Below are 20,652 nucleotides of genomic sequence, written 5' to 3' on the forward strand. Positions count from 1 at the left end.
TCTGGGACACCAGTGATACGTACATTATCGTACTTTGTTTCATCCTTGAGTTCCCAGAGATGTTGCTCATATTTTTTCATTCTTTTCTCCATCTGCTCCTTTGCGTGTAGGCTTTCAGGTGTTTTGTTCTCCAGTTCCTGAGTGTTTTCTTCTGCCTCTTGAGATCTGTTGTTGTATGTTTCCATTGTGTCTTTCATCTCTTGTGTTGTGCCTTTCATTTCCATAGATTCTACTAGTAGGTTTTTTGAACTTTTGATTTCTGCCGTATGCATGTCCAGTGCTTCCTTTACAGCCTCTATCTCTTTTGCAATATCTTCTCTAAACTTTTTGAATTGATTTAGCATTAGTTGTTTAAATTCCTGTATCTCAGTTGAAGTGTACGTTTGTTCCTTTGACTGGGCCATAACTTTGTTTTTCTTAGTGTAGGTTGTAATTTTCTGTTGTCTAGGCATGGTTTCCTTGGTTATCCAAATCGGGTTTTCCCAGACCAGAACAGGCTCAGGTCCCAGAGGGAAGAAATATTCAGTATCTGGTTTCCCTGCGGGTGTGTCTTAGAAAATTGCTCCACCCTTTGATACCTCGGGTCACTGTGCTTTTCTGCCCAGCAGGTGACGCCTGTTAGCCTGTAATTCTTGACTGGTGTGAGGAGGTATGGCCGTGTTCCCCCAGGCTCTGGGGTCTGGTTCTGAATGGAAAGGGCCCCACCCCTTTCCTCCTAGAGAAGACAGAGCCCCCAGGTGGAGGTCATTAGCATTTCAATGGTCTCACTCTCTGCTTGTGGTGTCTCCACCCTTCCCAGAGTCACAGCCCTGGAAACTGAAAATGACTGGGGCTTTCTCTACTGAGCCAAAAAAGAAACAGATAGTCCCCTTTAGACCCAGTCCAAGGCAACCCTCTGGCTCTCCCAAGTCAGTCGTCACCCAAAGCCTCTGTCTGTTTTTTTGGGCTGCATACCTGTAGTGAGCAGTTCACACTCGCTACTTAAAACCCCAGTTGGAGCTCAGCTGAGCTGTATTCGCTTGCTGGGAGAGAGCTTCTCTGTGGCACCACGAGGCTCCGCAGCTCGGGCTATGGGGGAGGGGGTCTCCCGACCTAGTTCCGCAGGTTTTACTTACAGATTTTATTCTGTGTTCTAGGGCATTCCTCCCAGTTCAGGTTGGTGTATGATGAATGGATGGTCTCGTTTCTCCCCCCGCAGTTATTCTGGATTATTTACTAGTTGTTTCTGGTTTTTTGTAGTTGTTCCAGGGGGACTACTTAGCTTCCACTCCTCTCTATGTGGCCATCTTGTGCCTCTGGTTATAGTATTTTGTAAGTTGTAAAATTCTGTTATACATTAGAAATAAAATATGAAATAGGGGTTCTGTGAGGAGCCTAATATAAAAACATAGGCCATATGGAGCAGACAAGAGGGAACCCACAGTAACTTCTTTGGGAGAGTTTTGCATAGTGTTACATAGGTCACTTGAACATTCTCAGCCATAGTTACAAATCTATGACTGGATGTTACACAGTAATCAGTGGCAAAGTTAATTGAATTCTGATTTCCTTTCTTGAATCTTTTCTCATTGCTTAGCAAGAAAGAGTTCTTCAAATACAAGCTTTGTGTTGGTTAGAAAGGGAGGTGATTTTATTACTGAAAAATTACTTTTAGGATTTTTAAAAATAAATTTAGAGCTCAAATACCTTTAGGTTCAGGGAAAGGAGGACCACGTAGCAGCAGGAGCTCTAGCATTTTGGTTATGTGTTCTTTGTTGACACTGGGTATGTATTAAGCTGCCGATTGGTAAGAGCTCACAGCTGGGTAGTGAGTTCAGAAATGAGAAGGGTAGAATAGTGGACTGGGTTGTACTGGCTTGAGTCCTGCCTGCCTTTTTCCATAGTTGTTGGTGAGCAGCTGGTGCACCTTTATTCAGTGTGCTTTGGAAATGACAAACACATTTTCTTTAGGTAAGAGTCTTCTAGCATTTAGGATTCAGTAAATTTAGTTCCTACTCTTTTAGGCAAGGGGAATATAGTGGTGAACAAGTCAAGGATCTAGCCTTAGGAAGAATATATTTGAGTGGGAGAAACAGACATTTCAAAGAAAAAAGATAATCGTGGCTTGAGAATGGATTACTTTATGAGGAAAATCTTTATCCCCCAAAAGGATTTGTGAAAATTTTGGAAAATCCCTCATTTTGGGGATAAATTTTTAGGAGAACTGGAACATGTGAAATCATTGTTTTGTTTGTTTGTTTTGTTTTTTTTTAAACTGCTGTTTAAAACTTTTTTTCCCTATAAGCATTTATAATTTTAATTACTCTTTGAGTATATACAGTAATCTCATTTAGTTCAAGTTTCAAAACCTGATTTTGTTTAACCATTTTGGATAGAAATCTTTCTAAAATGAATTTCACATTTCCTTTTTTCCCCCTCTGTATTTTCCTTATTAATCACATATAAACATTATGAAATACATTTATCCACAGACCCTCCAGCTCAACAAATCAAACTTTCAATTTCCATGCTTGTTCGCATATTTTTACTTTTTATTATTTGTTTGAACAGAACAAAGAGGAACATTTTATTTTGATAGTGTACAAGCCATAGTGAATATAAAACATACACATACTCATTGAATAAAGCCATTGAAATACTGAATGTAAACTTAACTTAAAAAGGGAGAAATTGATGAAACAGTCATGGTGGCAGACTTTTATGAGCTGGTTATTCCATAGATATGATTTTGTATATCATATATACATTATATACTAAGTGCTGGTCTTATTTTAATCATTTGATGAATCAGGGTGCTGTTAGAAAAATTTGTTATTTGTAATTTATTGCTGTTTTTGGACTTTAGGAGGAGTTGAATGTTTTTTGCTAGCATACTGAGTGGCTTCATACCACCATGCTTTTTAATGCTTGTTTCTGCTATATATAGGTTTTGTTTTTTTTTTTTTTTGCTGTTTTTGTTTTTCCCTTTGCTGTTAGATGACTTTTTTTTCCCATTGACTTTCTTTTAAAATTCATTTTATTGAGATACATTCACATACCATGCAGTCATACAAAACAAATCGTACATTCGATTGTTCACAGTACCATTACATAGTTGTTCATTCATCACCAAAATCAATCCCTGACACCTTCATTACCACACACAAAAATAACAAGAATAATAATTTAAGTGAAAAAGAGCAATTAAAGTAAAAAAGAACACTGTGTGCCTTTGTTTGTTTGTTTGTTTTTTTCCTTTCCCCATTTTTCTACTCATCCATCCATAAACTAGACAAAAGGGAGTGTGGTCCATATGGCCTTCCCAATCCCATTGTCACCTCTCATAAGCTACATTTTTATACAATTGTCTTCAAAATTCATGGGTTCTGTGTTTTAGTTTGATAGTTTCAAGTATCTACTGCCAGCTACCCCAATTCATTAGAATCTAAAAAGAGTTGTTTATATTGTACGTAAGAGTGCCCACCAGAGTGACCTCTCGGCTCCTTTTGGAATCTCTCTGCCACTGAAGCTTATTTCATTTCCTTTCACTTCCCCCTTTTGGTCAAGAAGATGTTCTCCATCCCACGATGCTTGGTCTGGATTCCTCCCCAGGAGTCATTCCATGTTGCCAGGGAGATTCACTCCCCTGGGTGTCTGATCCCACATGGTGGGGAGGACAGTGATTTCACAAGGTGACATTTTAAACTACCATCAGTGTCCTTTCCTAAAACAGCTTCCATCTCCTTGACCACTCCTTTCCCCTCTCTTTCTCCTCTGTTTTTCTAATTTGTAGCTTTCATTCTGGAACAAGCTGATGAGAACCTCTCTTTGGAGTAAAGTAGATATTTTAGTATGTGTAAGTGATGATCTCTATATTGGCTGCTCTCGATCATAAAAATGTTTTTTTTGGATTCTCAGCTATGTTCTTTATAGCTGAGTCATTCTATATGTTATATTCATGTTTTATAAATTTTTTAAAGGATAGCATTTGTTATTATTAATGATAGGCATTTAAGCTTTTGTATTTTAAGGAATCTCATGGTTTCTGTATAAAAACTTTCAAAAAATGAAGAGATCCTCAACATTGTAATAAAATCAAGTAGGTTGCTTTTTCGCAACGGGTGTGCTGCCAGAACACAGGTGTCATGAAAAGCATAGCTGATTCTTAAGCCAAAATGGGACAGGAAAAGACTCATATCAACATTGTCGTTATTGGACACGTAGATTCGGGCAAATCCACCACTACTGGCCACCTGATCTACAAATGTGGTGGAATCGAGAAAAGAACCATCGAAAAATTTGAGAAGGAGGCTGCTGAAATGGGAAAGGGGTCCTTCAAGTATGCCTGGGTCTTGGATAAACTGAAAGCTGAACGTGAGCGTGGTATCATCATTGATATCTCCCTGTGGAAATTTGAGACCAGCAAGTACTGTGTGACCATCATTCATGCCCCAGGGCACAGAGACTTTATTGAAAACATGATTACAGGCACATCTCAGGCTGACTGTGCTGTCCTGATTGTTGCTGCTGGTGTTGGTGAATTTGAAGCTGGTATCTCCAAGAATGGGCAGACCCGTGAGCATGCCCTTCTGGCTTACACACTGGGTTTGAAACAACTAATTGTTGGTGTTAACAAAATGGATTCCACTGAGCCACCCTACAGCCAGAAGAGATACGAGGAAATCATTAAGGAAGTCAGCACCTACATTAAGAAAATTGGCTACAACCCCGACACAGTAGCATTTGTGCCAATTTCTGGTTGGAATGGTGACAACATGCTGGAGCCAAGTGCTAACATGCCTTGGTTCAAGGGATGGAAAGTCACCCGTAAGGATGGCAATGCCAGTGGAAACGCTGCTTGAAGCTCTGGATTGCATCCTGCCACCCACTTGTCCAACTGACAAACCCTTGCGTCTCCCTCTTCAGGATGTCTACAAAATTGGTGGTATTGGTACTGTCCCTGTGGGCGGGATGGAGACTGGTGTTCTCAAACCAGGCATGGTGGTCACCTTTGCTCCAGTCAATGTTACAACTGAAGTAAAGTCTGTTGAGATGCACCATGAAGCTTTGAGTGAAGCTCTTCCTGGGGACAATGTGGGCTTCAATGTCAAGAATGTGTCTGTAAAAGATGTTCATCGTGGCAGTGTGGCTGGTGACAGCAAAAATGATCCACCGATGGAAGCAGCTGGTTTCACTGCTCAGATTATCCTGAACCATCCAGGCCAAATCAGTGCTGGCTATGCACCTGTACTGGATTGTCACACAGCTCACATTGCTTGCAAGTTTGCTGAGCTGAAGGAGAAGATTGATCGTCGTTCTGGTAAGAAGTTGGAAAGATGGCCCCAAATTTCTGAAATCTGGTGATGCTGCCATCGTTGATATGGTTCCTGGCAAGCCCATGTGTGTTGAGAGCTTCTCTGATTATCCTCCTCTGGGTTGTTTTGCTTTTTGGGATATGAGACAGACAGTTGCTGTGGGTGTCATCAAGACAGTGGACAAGAAGGCTGCTGGAGCTGGCAAGATCACCAAGTCTGCCCAGAAAGCTCAGAAGGCTAAATGAATATTACCTATAACACCTGCCACCCCAGTCTTAATCAGTGGTGGAAGAACGGTCTCAGAACTGTTTGTCTCAATTGGCCATTTAAGTTTAATAGTAAAAGACTGGTTAATGATGACAATGCATCGTAAAACTTTCAGAAGGAAAGGAATGTTTATTGGACCATTTGTTTTTGTGTGGCAGTTTTAAGTTAATAGTTTTCAAAATCAGTACTTTTTAAATGGAAACGACCAAAAATCTGTCACAGAATTTTGAGACCCATTAAAACAAAGTTTAATGAGAAACCTGTGTCTTCTTTTGAAAAGTCAGCCTTGAATTGCTCAGGCAAAAGACAAGTGCTCATAACCTATTTCCGGTGTTTCATCTGCTGAAATTTGATATGATAGTTCAGTTAAACAGTTTTTTTAGGACAAATTGAGGCATTTTTTCATCCGCTAATTGGAGGGATCATCATTTAAGTTGATTTAAGTACTTAGTAAAAAACGGGGTGGTTTATTGGTGGCAACCTTAGAATGGAAAAGCAAAGGGTAATTTGTAATGTTCATAAGCTACCTTAGAAGGCCAAGTTCTGTTACAGAGGCCATGTGTTGCATATAGAATTTTAATTTTGTGTAGTTATGTCTATATCAATATTGAGTAAATGAGTTTATTGTATCTAGGAAAAATAAAAGATACTGGAAGTTGAAAAAAAAAGTAGGTTAGGTTTTACAGATTGTGTGGCTCACAACATTCACTACATAGATTATATATATTTGAATTTAACTTTTAATATTAAATATTTCAGATGTAAAAAGTATGGAAAATAATAATCATCCATTATCCATTTACGTACTGCCTAGTCTTAAGAAATAGAGCATTCTCAATATTGCTGAAGCCTCCTGTATATCAATTTGTCCCTGATGATTTTCTGCTCCCTCCCTAATGTACTACTGTGTTAGATTTGATACCTCTTTCCCATGCATGTTTTATTACTGCACTTTTGTATCCCTAATGAATATGTACTCTTACATGTTTTAAATTTTTATGCTCACATGGTGGATGAGTTATGACATATAGTATATGTCATATACTATATTACCTTTCTAAAATCCAAAAATTCTGAATTCTGAATCATGTCTGCCCTAAAGGTTTTGCATGAGAGGTTGTGGACTTGACTGTGCTACAGATCTCTTTCTATATGGGATTTTTGAGTTGTTGGACTGATCCAGAAAGAATTTCATAAAAGAAAAAATGCCTAAATATATTGAATTACTTTTGTCGTGACAAAATTTGGCTTATCAGAATTTTATATTTTAAAATTATAATGTAATTTTCTGTTCTGTCATTGGTCAGCAAATTCTCCGTTTTTATTATTTGGCTGGAATTGTAAAATCTGTTTCCCTCACTACACTTTTGAATTCTTTAAGATAAGATGTCCTTGGCAATCCCAGTACCTACTGCATTGCCTGGCATAGAGAATGCTTAGCAACCATTTGTTAAATGAGTGATTGGCACTTTTTGATATAGTATGTTTCCCCAATATTTATATCATCAATGGGATAGTGTAACTAATTGAATTGAACAAGGAGGAAAAAAGATGTGCATCCAGCTGACTTCTAATTCCATTTTTTATGATAGTCATACTGATGTCATTTATGATATTTTTCTCTATATTCTTAAACTAGATAGTATTTTATAACTGTAGTCTAATGAACCCTGAACTGTTAACTATTTTTTTCACTTTTTTGATTAAAGACCTTGATTCTGCTGTTTTCTGAAATCAAGATTTTCAAATTTAATGGCTGCGTTTTGGTTACTTCCTTATTGAAGTTTGGTTTAACTTATCTTTTCCTTGTAGTGATATATATATATAATATGATCATCAAATATTTGTTTTCATAGATTTTTAGAGCTAATTCTATGCCCTTGATTTTCAGTTGATGGACCAAAGGCTTAGAGAAGTCAGAAGGCTTCAGCTAGGTTGCTTGATTGACCTTGCTAATTGATTATTAGGATTTTTCTTTTATTGTTTTGACTCTAGACTTATTTTTTCGTTTTCCCTTTTAATTGAAGATGTTTTTGCTTAGTACACCAAACAGAATGCAAACGCTGTCTTAACAAATATATAGAAATATACAGATCAATGCAAAATAGCAATTTAGTTTAAATGAAGGGAAATCTTTAAATGTCCTGGTGACATAGTCCCAAGAAAAATCTTTTCTTCAGTTAATTATACATTTCAATAAATAAAGGGTGGTGATAGATTAAATAGAAGTTAGCTTGTGTGAATTTTCCTGAAAAATAAAACTCCAACATTGAATCCATATCAGTTAAACACTATAACCCAGATTTTCAAATAGGTATAAAAGGAGAGAAAGGAGTTAGTTGCTTTTTTTGTTTGAACAGTCCAGAGAAAAATGGTACTACACATACAACAGGCAAACTGTTAGGACTGACTTATCTAAAACATAGTGTAATACTGAATTTCAATCTCAAATTGTGCTAAATGCTCTGCATTAGGTTGGCACACATTGGTCCTTGATGTGGTTTAATGCCCAGCTAGATCTCTGTTTGTTACAGAAACACATAGATTACTGTTGCTTTTTGTTTGTTTTTAAATATATATACATATATTTAAAAGCCAGGTATACTTCTACATTCAGAGGCAGGTTTTCTGAGGAGAAATTTAACAGGAAGTAGTCTGGAGTGCACTGGGTATCATGAGGCTCTCCACAATGAAGCACTAGGTCATAATGAAGGAAGTAATATTTTAAAGTGTCATCTAATTCCATGATAACAGCTTGGTTTCCGCATTGATAACAATAATTGGGTGCACTGACAGTAGTAAACACATTCTGATCATGACACCTATTGTATCCCTCCATTACAAGTTGGTGAGCATGAGAAACCAGTGTGAGACCATTGGCATGGTTAAATATTTTTAGAAATGTTTTGTCCAGATGTGTAGCCAGCACCATGTGGAGATACCACCCACCATGATCATCTGGATCTGACCATAACAAATCATACAGTGGTACCCTCATGTGGAGCATCTTGTAAATGATCCAGGGTTCTTATATGATCCAATGTATATACAGATAGATGGAGGCCACCAGGGAGGCAGAATATCTGTCCATCTGCTAAAGTTGTAGGTGGAAGATAATCATATATATCTGTGAAATATTATTTCCAAACCTTGGCATTTCCATATTTTTATAGACATTCAACCTAAAAGCCATATGCTTGGATAATTTGTTAGCTTTTATGGTTTCTTCTCAATATTGTAATGAATTCTGGATATTGCATCTTTAATAACACAGGAAGAGTCAGTTTCCACCTCTCTCAACATACTTGCCCATAAATAGATAGTTTGGGTCTGGTGATTTTCCACCAGTTCTGAATGGCTCCATGGAATTTACCATGCACATCTCCACAGGCAGTTAATAGGACAGCGAACCTCTTGCACATTTGATTCTGTTGTTGAAACTTCTGCCTTTTTGCCCAGGGTTCACACTTGTTTCTCGCTAAGCTGTTTACTTTCTTTCAACTGCTGGAACCACTGGTTCAGCTCCTCGGTGAGCTTATCATTGATGGTGGCCTAATCCCCTTCCTAGTCGTCTCCCTCCCCTTTCCCTGCACCCACCTAAATTTTCTTTAAGTATGTTCTTTTCTTTAGTGGAATTTCCTGTGTCTGAGGAATATTTTTTATATATATATATTTATTAGAGAAGTTGTAAGTTTACAGAAGAATCATGCAGAAAATACAGAGCTCCTATATATCCCCTCTATTAACAGTTTGCATTAGTGTGTTACTTTTGTTACAGTTGATGAAAGGATATTATTATAATTGCACTATTAACTATAATCCGTGGTTTACAGTAGGGTTCACTGTGTTGTACAGGCCTATGGCTGTTTTTTTTTTTTAATTTTATTCTTGTAACATACAACCTGAAATTTCCCCTTTTAACCACATTCAAAATAAATAATTCAGTATGTTAATTACATTCACAATGTTATACTACCGTCATCACCATCCATTACCAAAACTTTTCCATCACCCAGGTAGAAATTCGTACCAATTAAGCATTAATTTCTTGTTCTCTACCCCTACCCTGGCTCCTGGTAACCTTTATTCTAGTTTCTGACTCTATGAATTTGCTTATTCTAATTATTTCAAATCAGTGTCAGGCATATTGCACTCAACATAATGATTTCAAGGTTCATCCATGTTGTTGGAGTTATCAGAACTTTATTCCTTTTTATGGCTGAACAATATTTATTCTTTTGTATATATATACCACATTTTGTTTATCCTTTTATCAGTTGATGGACACTTGTGTTGCTTCCACATTTTGGCAGTTGTGAATAATGCTGCTACAAACATTGAGTGTGCACATATCTGTTCAAGTCCCTGCTTTCAATTCTTTTGGTTATATTCCTGGAAGTGGGAGTGCTAGATCATATGGTAATTTTATACTTACCTCTCTGAGGATCCACCAAACTGTCTTCCACAGTGGCTGTACCATCTTACGTTTCCACCAAAATGAATGAGTGTTCCTATTTCGCGACATCCTCTTCAGCACTTGTAATTTCCATTTTTTAAAAAAATAGTAGCCATTCTAGTGGGTGTGAAAAGTTATCTCATTGTGATTTTGATTTGCATTTCCCTCATGACTAAAGATGTGCATCTTTTCATGTGTTTTTTGGCTATTTGTATCTCTTCTTTGGAGAAAGGTCTTTTGAAGTCTTTTGCTCATTTTGTAATTGGGTTGTTAGTCTTTTTGTTGTAGAGTTGTAGGGTTTCTTTATGTATTCTGGATGTTAAACCCTATCAGAAATGTTGTTTCCAAATATTTTCTCCCATTTTGTAGGTTGTATTTTTACTTTCATGGTAAAGTCTTTTGATGCACGAGTTTTAAATTTTGATGAAGTCCCATTTATCTGTTTTTTTCTCTTGTTGCCTGTGCTTTGGGTGTAATACCTATAAGAAACCACTGCCTAACATAAGGTCATGAAGATACTTTCCTATGTTTTCTTCTAGGAGTTTTATAGATTTAGTTCTTATGTTTAGGTCTTTGATCCATTTGGAGTTAATTTTTGTATTGGTATGAGGTAGGGGTCTACCTTCATTATTTTGCATATGTATATCCAGTTTTTCTAGTACCATTTATTGAAGAGACTATTCTTTCCTCATTGATTGGATTTGGCACCCTTGTCAAAAATCAGTTGGCCATAGATGTGAGGGTTTATTTCTGAACTCTCAATTCAATTCCATTTGTCTGTATGTCTGTCCTTGTTTCAGTACCATGTGGTTTTGATTACTGTGACTTTGTGATAAATTTTAAAATTGGGAAGTCTGAGTCCTCCATCTTCATCTTCTTTTTCAAGAGGGTTTTGGCTAACCAGGACCCCTTACCTTCCATATAAATTTGATGATTGGCTTTTCCATTTCTACAAAGAAGGCTATTGGAATTTTGGGATTGCATTGAGTCTATAAGTTGCTTTGGGTAGAATTGACATCTTAACAATATTTAATCATCCAACCCATGAACGTGGAATGTTCTTCCATTTATTTAGGTCTTCTTTGATTTCTTTTAGCAATGTTTTGTAGTTTTCTGTATACAAGTCCTTTATATCCTTGGTTAGATTTATTCCTAGATAGTTGATTTTTTTAGTTGCTGTTGTAAATGGAATTTTTTTCTTGATTTCTTCAAATTGTTCATTATTAGTGTATAGAAACCCTACTGATTATTGTTGTGTTGATTTTGTACAATGCCACTTTGCAGAATTTGTTTATTAGGTATAGTAGCTTTGTTGTGGATTTTTCAGGTTTTTCTGTATGTAGAATCATGTCATCTGCAAATAGGGAAAGTTTTACTTCTTCTTTTCCAATTTGGATGTCTTTTATTTCTTTTTCTTGCCTGCTTGCTCTGGCTAGAACTTCCAGTGTAATGTTGAATAACATTGGTAACAGTAGGCATCCTTGTCTTCTTAGAGGGAAAGCCTTAATCTTGGTAGGTGAGTGGGTGGTAGAGACTTCATGTGGATTGGAGGAAATCTTTATTTCTCAAGTGAAAATAAAACTGCAGTGAGAGTTGTTACTGTGGTATGTCTGAGTCACTTTAAGAAAACTGTGAAGTCACTGACCCTGGAAATGTAGCTCTCCTTCCCCTTCTTCACCATTTCCACCTGGACAGAGTCTGCTTTTCTACACACACACACACACACACACACACACACACACACACAGCAACTGCAGGAAGAAAATCCAAACAACTGCCTAACCCCAAGATCACACACACACACACACACACACACACACACACACACACAGCAACTGCAGGAAGAAAATCCAAACAACTGCCTAACCCCAAGATCACACACACACACACACACACACACACACACACAGCAACTGCAGGAAGAAAATCCAAACAACTGCCTAACCCCAAGATCACACACACACACACACACACACAGCAACTGCAGGAAGAAAATCCAAACAACTGCCTAACCCCAAGATCTGTTACCAGAGAAGGAGGAAAAGGGAAGGGACTCGGAAGGACACCTCTTGTCCAAATCATGGCTTTTCAGAGTGGAAGGGCATTAGCTTCTGGTCCAATTTGCAGACAAGGAAGTAGACTCAGAGAGAAGTATAGTAAGTTAGTGACAGAGCTGAGGGAAAGTGTAGGTTCCCTAACTCATGATTGTGTGCTGTGAAAATTGCCACACTGATCTGGATAGCACAGAATATTTAGTATGCCAGATTTTGAAATGGGCATGTTTGTGCTCTCCCTTTTCCCCCCATTCTCTTCATTCCACAGGTTTCAGTTTTGTGAGCCTCAGTAGCTCTTTCAGAAGGACAGCTGGCAATTGGCACACTCTTCTTAGGAAGAGAGCTCACATTACACTTGTTTAATATGAGCTGCATTTCTGTCTGAGCCACCACTCCTGGTAACCCAGCCCAGGCCTAGGCACCACCCTGAAAGCTCAGTAATTTCAGATGATACATCCATAGCCTATAAGTCTGTTCCTAAGGTAGAACAGCCACTTTTTCTCCAAGCCTATCACACATCCCACTTGTGTCCTCACCTTCCCAGTTGAGGGGTTTTGTGGAATAGATTTGCTGAAACTTTGTCATTAGAACTTACCAAGTCTTGAATTCTTAAAAATCAAAAATTTATGTGGGAAGTCATATGAACGGTTTTTGGCAGTAAAAAATATGAACATTTCTGTTTAATGTCTTTTCATATCCAGAGGATGCCAGCCCCCATCAGATTGAGGGAGCTGATCCGGACTATCCGGACAGCCCGAACCCAAGCCGAAGAACGAGAAATGATCCAGAAAGAATGTGCTGCAATACGGTCATCTTTTAGAGAAGAAGACAATACATACCGATGTCGGAATGTGGCAAAATTACTATATATGCACATGCTGGGCTATCCTGCTCACTTTGGACAGGTAGGCTGGTCTGAGACTACATCTAGCAAGGGTTTTCATGTTTAAATGACATTGTAACTTAGGGGATGTCATCATGTTCCTAGCAAAACATTCTTTTGATAGCTCTGTGGTCTGGTGATTATTCTAGAACTGAGGGTAGGTTTGAGAGGGCAAGTTGCACACTTGGGAGGGCATGATTTTGCCATCAATTTTGTTTTCCATTGGGAATTTCTCATCGTATGGATCAGAAGAATGTTTTGGTGGTGGTAGTTAGCTTATTTAAAGATTGACTAGGATTAAATTGTGATTGACACATCAGAGGGTCTACACTATGTGGGTATTCAAGAAATATTTCCTTATTTATTTTCTTTGTGTATAATATACTATAAAAAACTCATGACAAATATTTTTAAGTTAATTTAGATGGTTGCCAAGTAGTGACATCCAAGGATTTTGTATTAATTACCTCTGCCTTGGTTGCTACATTAACTTTCATGTGGTCTCCTGCTGATTCTCTCTCACACAGTAGTGCATACTATTTGCTATAGCCAGTCTGGGCTTTGAGCATGATGTACTTTGGTGATAAGTGTTTTTTTCTTTCCTTGTTTGTATTGTGGTAAGGGGGATTCGAGTCATAGAAAAGAGGGTAGTGGGTTGTTTTCTATTTCTTACCAATGCTCTTAAATTGTATTTCACTGAAATTTAAGAATTGTATTATATACTAAATAATCTTTTAAAGAAAAAATGCTGCAAAATTAAAAGAAATGATATGCAACTGTAGCTAGAAAGGGAAAAATACCACCCATATTTCTATTATTGAAAGATAACCATCACTAATATTTTGACATATTTATCAGGAAGGTTTTCCTCTAGGGTATAATGGCCACCTGCTTATCTCCTATTTGTTATGTAACTTCAGTGGAAAGAGAAACTCCCCTTGCACCCTCCCTACATAGTCCCTTGTTTTTAAAGAAAGTACTGGGATTGAATTTTTTTCTTTTAATTCAGTTTTATTGAGATATATCCATATACCATGCAATCATCCACAGTGTACAAATCAGTTGTTCATAGTACCATCATATAGTTGTGCATTCATCACCAACATCAATTTTTGAACATTTTCCTTTATCCAAAATAAATAAAAATAAAAGCAAAAAAGAACACCCAAATCATCACCCCCTGGTTTTCATTTAGTTTTTGTCCCCATTTTTGTGCTCATCCATCCATACACTGGATAAAGGGGGTGAGAGCCACAAGGATTTCACAATCACACTCTCACTCCTTGTAAGCTACGTAGTTATGCAATCATCTTCAAGAGTCAAGGCTACTGGGTTGGAGTTTGATAGTTTCAGGTTTTTACTTTTAGCTGTTCCAATACATTAAAACCTAAAAAGAGATATCTATATAGTGCCTAAGAATGCCCACCAGAGTGACTCTTGACTCCATTTGAAATCTGTGCCTGGCTTTTTCACTTAGAATAATGTTTTCAAGGTTCAGCCATGCTTAATTGCCATTTGATTTTAAGTAGACAAGTCAAGGCAATGTGATTGGGAAAGCCATATGGACCACACTCCCCTTTGTCCAGTGTATGGATGGATGAGTAGAAAAATGGGGGCAAAAAAAAAACAACAAAAAAACACCCAGTGTTCTTTTTTACTTTAATTGTTCTTTTTCACTTTAACTTTTATTCTTATTTTTGTGTGTGTGGTAATGAAAATGTTCGAAAATTAATTTTGGTGATGAACACACAACTATGTAATGGTATTGTGAACAATTGAATGTACGCTTTGTATGATTGCATGGTATGTGAATATATCTCAGTAAAAATGTAAAAATGTAAAAAAAAAAATAATGAAGTGTAAAAAAAAAAAAAAGAAGATGGTCAAGGGAGGACTTTAATTCCTCTCACTCAGAGGTAACCACTATTAAACAATAGATTTACGTATTCCCAGGGGAGTTCTTTTTTTTTTAATCTTCATTTTATTGAGATATATTCATATACCACGCAGTCATACAAAACAAATCGTCCTTTCGATTGTTCACAGTACCATTACATAGTTGTACATTCATCACCTAAATCAATCCCTGACACCTTCATTAGCACACACACAAAAATAACAAGAATAATAATTAGAGTGAAAAAGAGCAATTGAAGTAAAAAAGAACACTGGGTACCCTTGTCTGTTTGTTTCCTTCCCCTATTTTTCTACTCATCCATCCATAAACTAGACAAAGTGGAGTGTGGTCCTTATGGCTTTCCCAATCCCATTGTCACCAGGGGAGTTCTTTAAAGACACACTCTTGAATTTTAAATCATAGGATGGGTTTATAACTTTTGGAATATTTCTTTTCATGAAAGAGCTATATATATTTTTTGAAGATTCATTTCCCTAACATATTTAAATAAAATCTGCTTCCCAGGTTTGTCTAGATAGTATTTCTTCTTGTTATGGAACATAATTATTTGATAATAATGTAATTCTTAGATAGAAAGTGTTAATACTCAAGGAACCCCCCCCCAAAAAAAAAAGATTTTTCCAAGTGGGAATAGGAATCATAATTTTAAGCCCTGTTTTCTGTTGAAGGGTCTATCCATATCAGTAATTTGGTATCCCATAAAAAGGTTCATGTCAAGATTCTCTCTTGCATGAATGAATCGCAGTGCCATTTTTATTTAATTAGTATAATGATAGTCACTTTTTAATTCCACTTTATGTGTTGACTTACGCTTTTCATTACTTTATCCACTAGCCATGTGTAGCTGTTGATATCTTCAAATGTGGTTAGTGTACCTGAAGTGAAAGAAAATGATTTTTTTTTTGGTACTTGGCCCAGGTATTGGAAAACTTATAAATATGTTTGAAACAACGTGGGCATGTGAAAATATTTAATCAATTGCAAATTTTATGAAATCTGAATACAATTCAAGTATTTCTGATGAAAAGTAGTATTCGAATTGAGATGTGCTATAAGGTAAAACACATACTGTATTTAGGAGACTTTGTACAAAAGAAATGTAAAATATCTAATTAATAATTTTTATATTGATTATATGTTAAAATGATAATATTTTAGGTAAAATATATTATTAAAACTAATTCCAACTGTTTTTACTTTTTACTGTAGTGTCTAATATGGTACTGTCAGTAGAAATAAAATATGAGCCACATATGTAGTGCTAAAATTTCTAGTAGCCGCATTTAAAAGTCTCAGTTAAATTTACAGGAAACCAGACTTTACACCAAAAGCATGAGCAACAAAAGAAAAAATAAATTGGACTTCATCAAAATTAAAAACTTTTGTGTATCAAAGGACATTGTCAAGAAAGTGAAAAGATAACCAGTAGAATGGGAGAAAATATTTAGAAACCATTTATGTGATAAAAGTTTAGTATCTGGAATATATAAAGAACTCCTACAACTCAGCAAAAAGGAAAAAATAACCCAATTTAAAAGTGGGCAAAGGACTTGAATAGACATTTCTTCAGAGTGTATATACAAAGGAGCAAATAAGCCCATGAAAAGATGCTCAGATCATTAGCCATTAGGGAAATGCAGATTAAAACCACGATGAGGTACCACCTCATACCTACTAGGATGGCTGTTGTTTAAAAAATGGAAAATAGCAAGTGCTGTCAAGGATGTGGAAAAATAGGAACCTTAGTGTACATAGTTGGTGGGAATATAAAATGGTGCACTCACTGTGGAAAATAATTTGGCAGTTCCTCAAAAAGCTAAACATAGAACTACCACATGACCTGACAATCCCACTTCTAGGTATATACCAAAAGAATTGAAAGCAGGAACTCGGGCAGATATTTGTACAACAGTGTTCATAACTATTGTTCACAATAGCCAAAAGGTGGAAGCAACTCAGATGTCCAGCAGCAGATGAATAGATAACAAATTGTGGTATATGAATACAATGGAATAATATTTAGCATTATTAAGGAATAAATTCTGATACATACTACTACATGAATAAATCTTGAAGATAGTATGTTGAGTGAAGTAGGTCAGACACAAAGTGGCAGATTGTTCTAGTTTGCTAATGCTGCAGAATGCAAAACACCAGAGATGGACTGGCTTTTATAAAAAGGGGGTTTATTTGGCTATACAGTTACAGTCTTAAGGCCATAAAGTGTCCAAGGTAACACATCAGTAATCAGGTACCTTCACTGGAGGATGGCCAATGGCGTCCGGAAAACGTCTGTTAGCTGGGAAGGCACATGGCTGGCGTCTGCTCCAAAGTTCTGGTTTCAAAATGGCTTTCTCCCAGGATGTTCCTCTCTACACAACGCTTAGTTGGCCTCTTTGGGTTTTGGAGACAGCATATTCCTCATTTAGGTGTGCTACTCCGGCCCATTTACCAAGTGACTAGAAAAGCTTCTAGTTTTGAGTGGGGACCAGAACAAGATGAGGCTCTGCGACAGGTCCAGGCTGCTGTGCAAGCTGCTCTGCCACTTGGACCATATGATCCAGCTGACCCAATGGTGCTGGAAGTATCAGTGGCAAATAGAGATGCTGTTTGGAGCCTTTGGCAGGCTCCTATAGGAGAATCACAATGCAGGCCCTTATTTTGGAGTAAAGCTTTACCATCCTCTGCAGATAACTACTCTCCATTTGAGAAACAGCTGTTGGCCTGCTACTGGGCCTTAGTAGAGACAGAACGCTTAACCATGGGCCACCAAGTTACCATGAGACCTGAGTTACCTATCATGAGCTGGGTGTTGTCTGACCCACCAAGCCATAAAGTTGGGTGTGCACAGCAGCACTCCATCGTAAAATGGAAATGGTATATACGAGATAGAGCTCTAGCAGGTCCTGAAGGTACAAGTAAGTTACATGAGGAAGTGGCTCAAATGCCCATGGCTCCCACTCCTTCCACCTTACCTTCTCTTTCTCAGCCCATAGCTATGGCATCTTGGGGAGTTCCTTACAGTCAGTTGACTGAGGAAGAGAAGAGTCGGGCCTAGTTTACAGATGGTTCTGCACGATATGCAGGCATCACCCGAAAGTGGACAGCTGCAGCACTGCAGCCCCTTTCTGGGATGTCCCTGAAGGACAGTGGTGAGGGGAAATCCTCCCAGTGGGCAGAACTTTGAGCAGTGCACCTGGTTGTTCACTTTGCTTGGAAGGAGAACTGACCAGAGGTGCATTTGTATACTGATTCCTGGGCTGTTGCTAATGGTTTGGCTGGATAGTCAGGGACTTGGAAGGAACATGATTGGAAGATTGGCGACAAAGAAGTCTGGGGAAGGGGTATGTGGATAGATCTTTCTGAGTGGGCAAACAACATGAAGATATTTGTGTCCCATGTGAATGCTCACCAGAGGGTGACTTCAGCAGAAGAAGGTTTTAATAACCAAGTGGATAAAATGACCCGTTTGGTAGATACCAATCAGCCTCTTTCCCCAGCAACTCCTGTCATTGCCCAATGGGCTCTTGAACAAAGTGGTCATGGTGGTAGGGATGGAGGTTATGCATGGGCTCAGGAACGTGGACTTCTACTCACCAAGGCTGACCTGGCCACAGCCACTGCTGAGTGTCCAGTCTGCCAGCAGCAGAGACCCACACTCAGTCCCCGATATGGCACTGTTCCCCGAGGTGATCAGCCTGCTACCTGGTGGCAGGTTGTGATTACATTGGACCACTTCCATCATGGAAGGGGCAGCGATTTGTTCTTACTGGAATAGACACATACTCCGGATATGGGTTTGCCTTCCCTGCACGACATGCTTCTGCCAAAACTACAATCCATGGACTTACAGAATGCCTTATCTACCGTCATGGTATTCCACACAGCATTGCTTCGGACCAAGGAACCCAGTTCACAGCAAATGGAGTGAGGGAATGGGCACACGCTCATGGAATTCTGTGGTCTTACCATGTTCCCTATCATCCAGAGGCAGCTGGGTTGATAGAACGGTGGAATGGCTTGTTGAAGACTCAATTACGGTGCCAACTAGGTGGCAATACCTTTCAGGGTTGGGGCAGTGTTCTCCAGGAGGCTGTGTATGCTCTGAATCAGCATCCACTCTATGGTGCTGTTTCTCCCATAGCCAGGATTCATGGGTCCAGGAATCAAGGGGTGGAAACAGGAGTGGCACCTCTCACTATCATTCCTGGTGATCCACTAGGTAAATTTTTGCTTCATGTCCCTGCAGGCTTCAGCTCTGCTGGTCTACAGGTCTTGGTTCCAAAAGGAGGAGTGCTTCCACCAGGAAACACAACAATAATCCCATTGAACTGGCACACAGATATTGTATGATTCCATTTATATGAAATAGAATATGCAAATTCATAGAGACAGAAAGTAGAGTACAGGTTACCGGGGGTGGGAGGAGAGAGGAATGGGGAATTGAAGTATAATGGATACAAGGTTTATGTTTGGAGTGATGAGATGAGAAAGTTCTGGTGATGGATGGTGTTGAGGGTAGCACAACTTCGTGAATGGGATTAATCCCACTGACTTGTATGCTTGGGAGTGGCTGAGATGGGAAAGTTTATGTTGTATATATGTCTTCACAATTTACAACTATGAGGGTTAGGTTCATGTGTCATCTTGGCCAGGTGATGGTACCCAGGTGTCTGGTCAAGCAAGCACTGGCCTAACTGTTACTGCAGGGACATTTATGGCTGGTTAATAAACCAGAAATCTGGTTTATTAAATCATCAGTCAATTGGCTGCAGCTGTGGCTGATTACATCCATGAAGGGGTGTCTTCCACAATGAGAGAATGCAATCAGCTGGATTTAATCCAATCAGTTGAAGACTTCAGCGAGACAGATCGAGGACCTTCACTTCTGCTTCCGCTAACCAGCAAAGCATTTCCTGAGGAGTTCATCGAAGTTGCCAGTTCATTCCTGAGGAGTTCTTCAAACACGTTAATTGAAGTTGCCAGTTCACTGCCTGAGTTCATCGAGTGTCTTCATTGGAGTTGCCAGTTTGTTGCCTGCCCTGTGGAATTTGGACTCGTGCATACCCACAGTTGCATGAGACACTTTTATAAAATCTTATAGTATCTCTTGTTGATTCTGTTTCCCCAGAGAACCCTAACTAATATAACAACAGAGGGAGAGACTAAAGAGGCAATAGCAGTTAAATGCAATACATGATCCTGGACTGGATCTAATAGTGGAGGAGAAAATGCCCTGAAGGACATTGTTGGGACATATGGAAAAATTGGAATATAGACTGTAAACTTTACATCAGTGCTAAATTTCTTGAATTTGTTAACTGTACTTAAGGTGGCTACATGAGTGTAATATCTTTGTGCTTAGAAATTGTACATGGAAGTATTAAGTGTTTAAGGAGCATGATGTATACATCCTCCTCTCAAGTGTTTAAAAAATGGATGGATGAATAGATGGGTAGAATGAGACAGCAAATGTGGTTAAATGTTAAAAGTTGGTGGATCTGGGTATCTGGGGGTGGGAGGTGGAGGGATCTGGTAGAGTTCTCTGTATGGGTTTTGTATTATTTTTGCAACTGTCCTGTAAATTGGGAAATATTTCAAAATTTAAAGTTAAAAAAAATTTTTTTACAAGAAATCCCATGAAATAGGTAATTTTACAGATGAGAAAACTGAAATTCAGAAGCTTTGTGACTTAAATTCACACAGCTTGTAAATATAGAAGCGGGGATTAGAATTTACCCCTGTATAAAAAATCTGTTGACTCTTTGGGTTTAGTCCAA

General features: G+C 38.2%; 1 protein-coding gene and 2 pseudogenes across 3 annotated transcripts in view; 2 read left to right on the forward strand and 1 right to left on the reverse strand.

Moving 5' to 3' along the window:
- Positions 1 to 20,652, forward strand: part of AP1G1 (adaptor related protein complex 1 subunit gamma 1) — a 134,173-nt gene that overhangs the window by 36,420 nt on the left and 77,101 nt on the right. For all 3 annotated transcript variants that reach the window (XM_037815484.1, XM_037815483.1, XM_037815485.1), the window contains exon 2: positions 12,773 to 12,976. In XM_037815484.1, the coding sequence (XP_037671412.1) occupies positions 12,776 to 12,976 (201 nt within the window). In that variant the 5' untranslated portion in view covers positions 12,773 to 12,775. The remainder of the gene's footprint in view (positions 1 to 12,772; positions 12,977 to 20,652) is intronic.
- Positions 4,057 to 6,229, forward strand: LOC119518382 (annotated as a pseudogene).
- Positions 8,107 to 10,041, reverse strand: LOC119518568 (annotated as a pseudogene).

This window comes from Choloepus didactylus, chromosome 22, assembly GCF_015220235.1.
Source record: "Choloepus didactylus isolate mChoDid1 chromosome 22, mChoDid1.pri, whole genome shotgun sequence".
Lineage (NCBI taxonomy): Eukaryota > Metazoa > Chordata > Mammalia > Pilosa > Megalonychidae > Choloepus > Choloepus didactylus.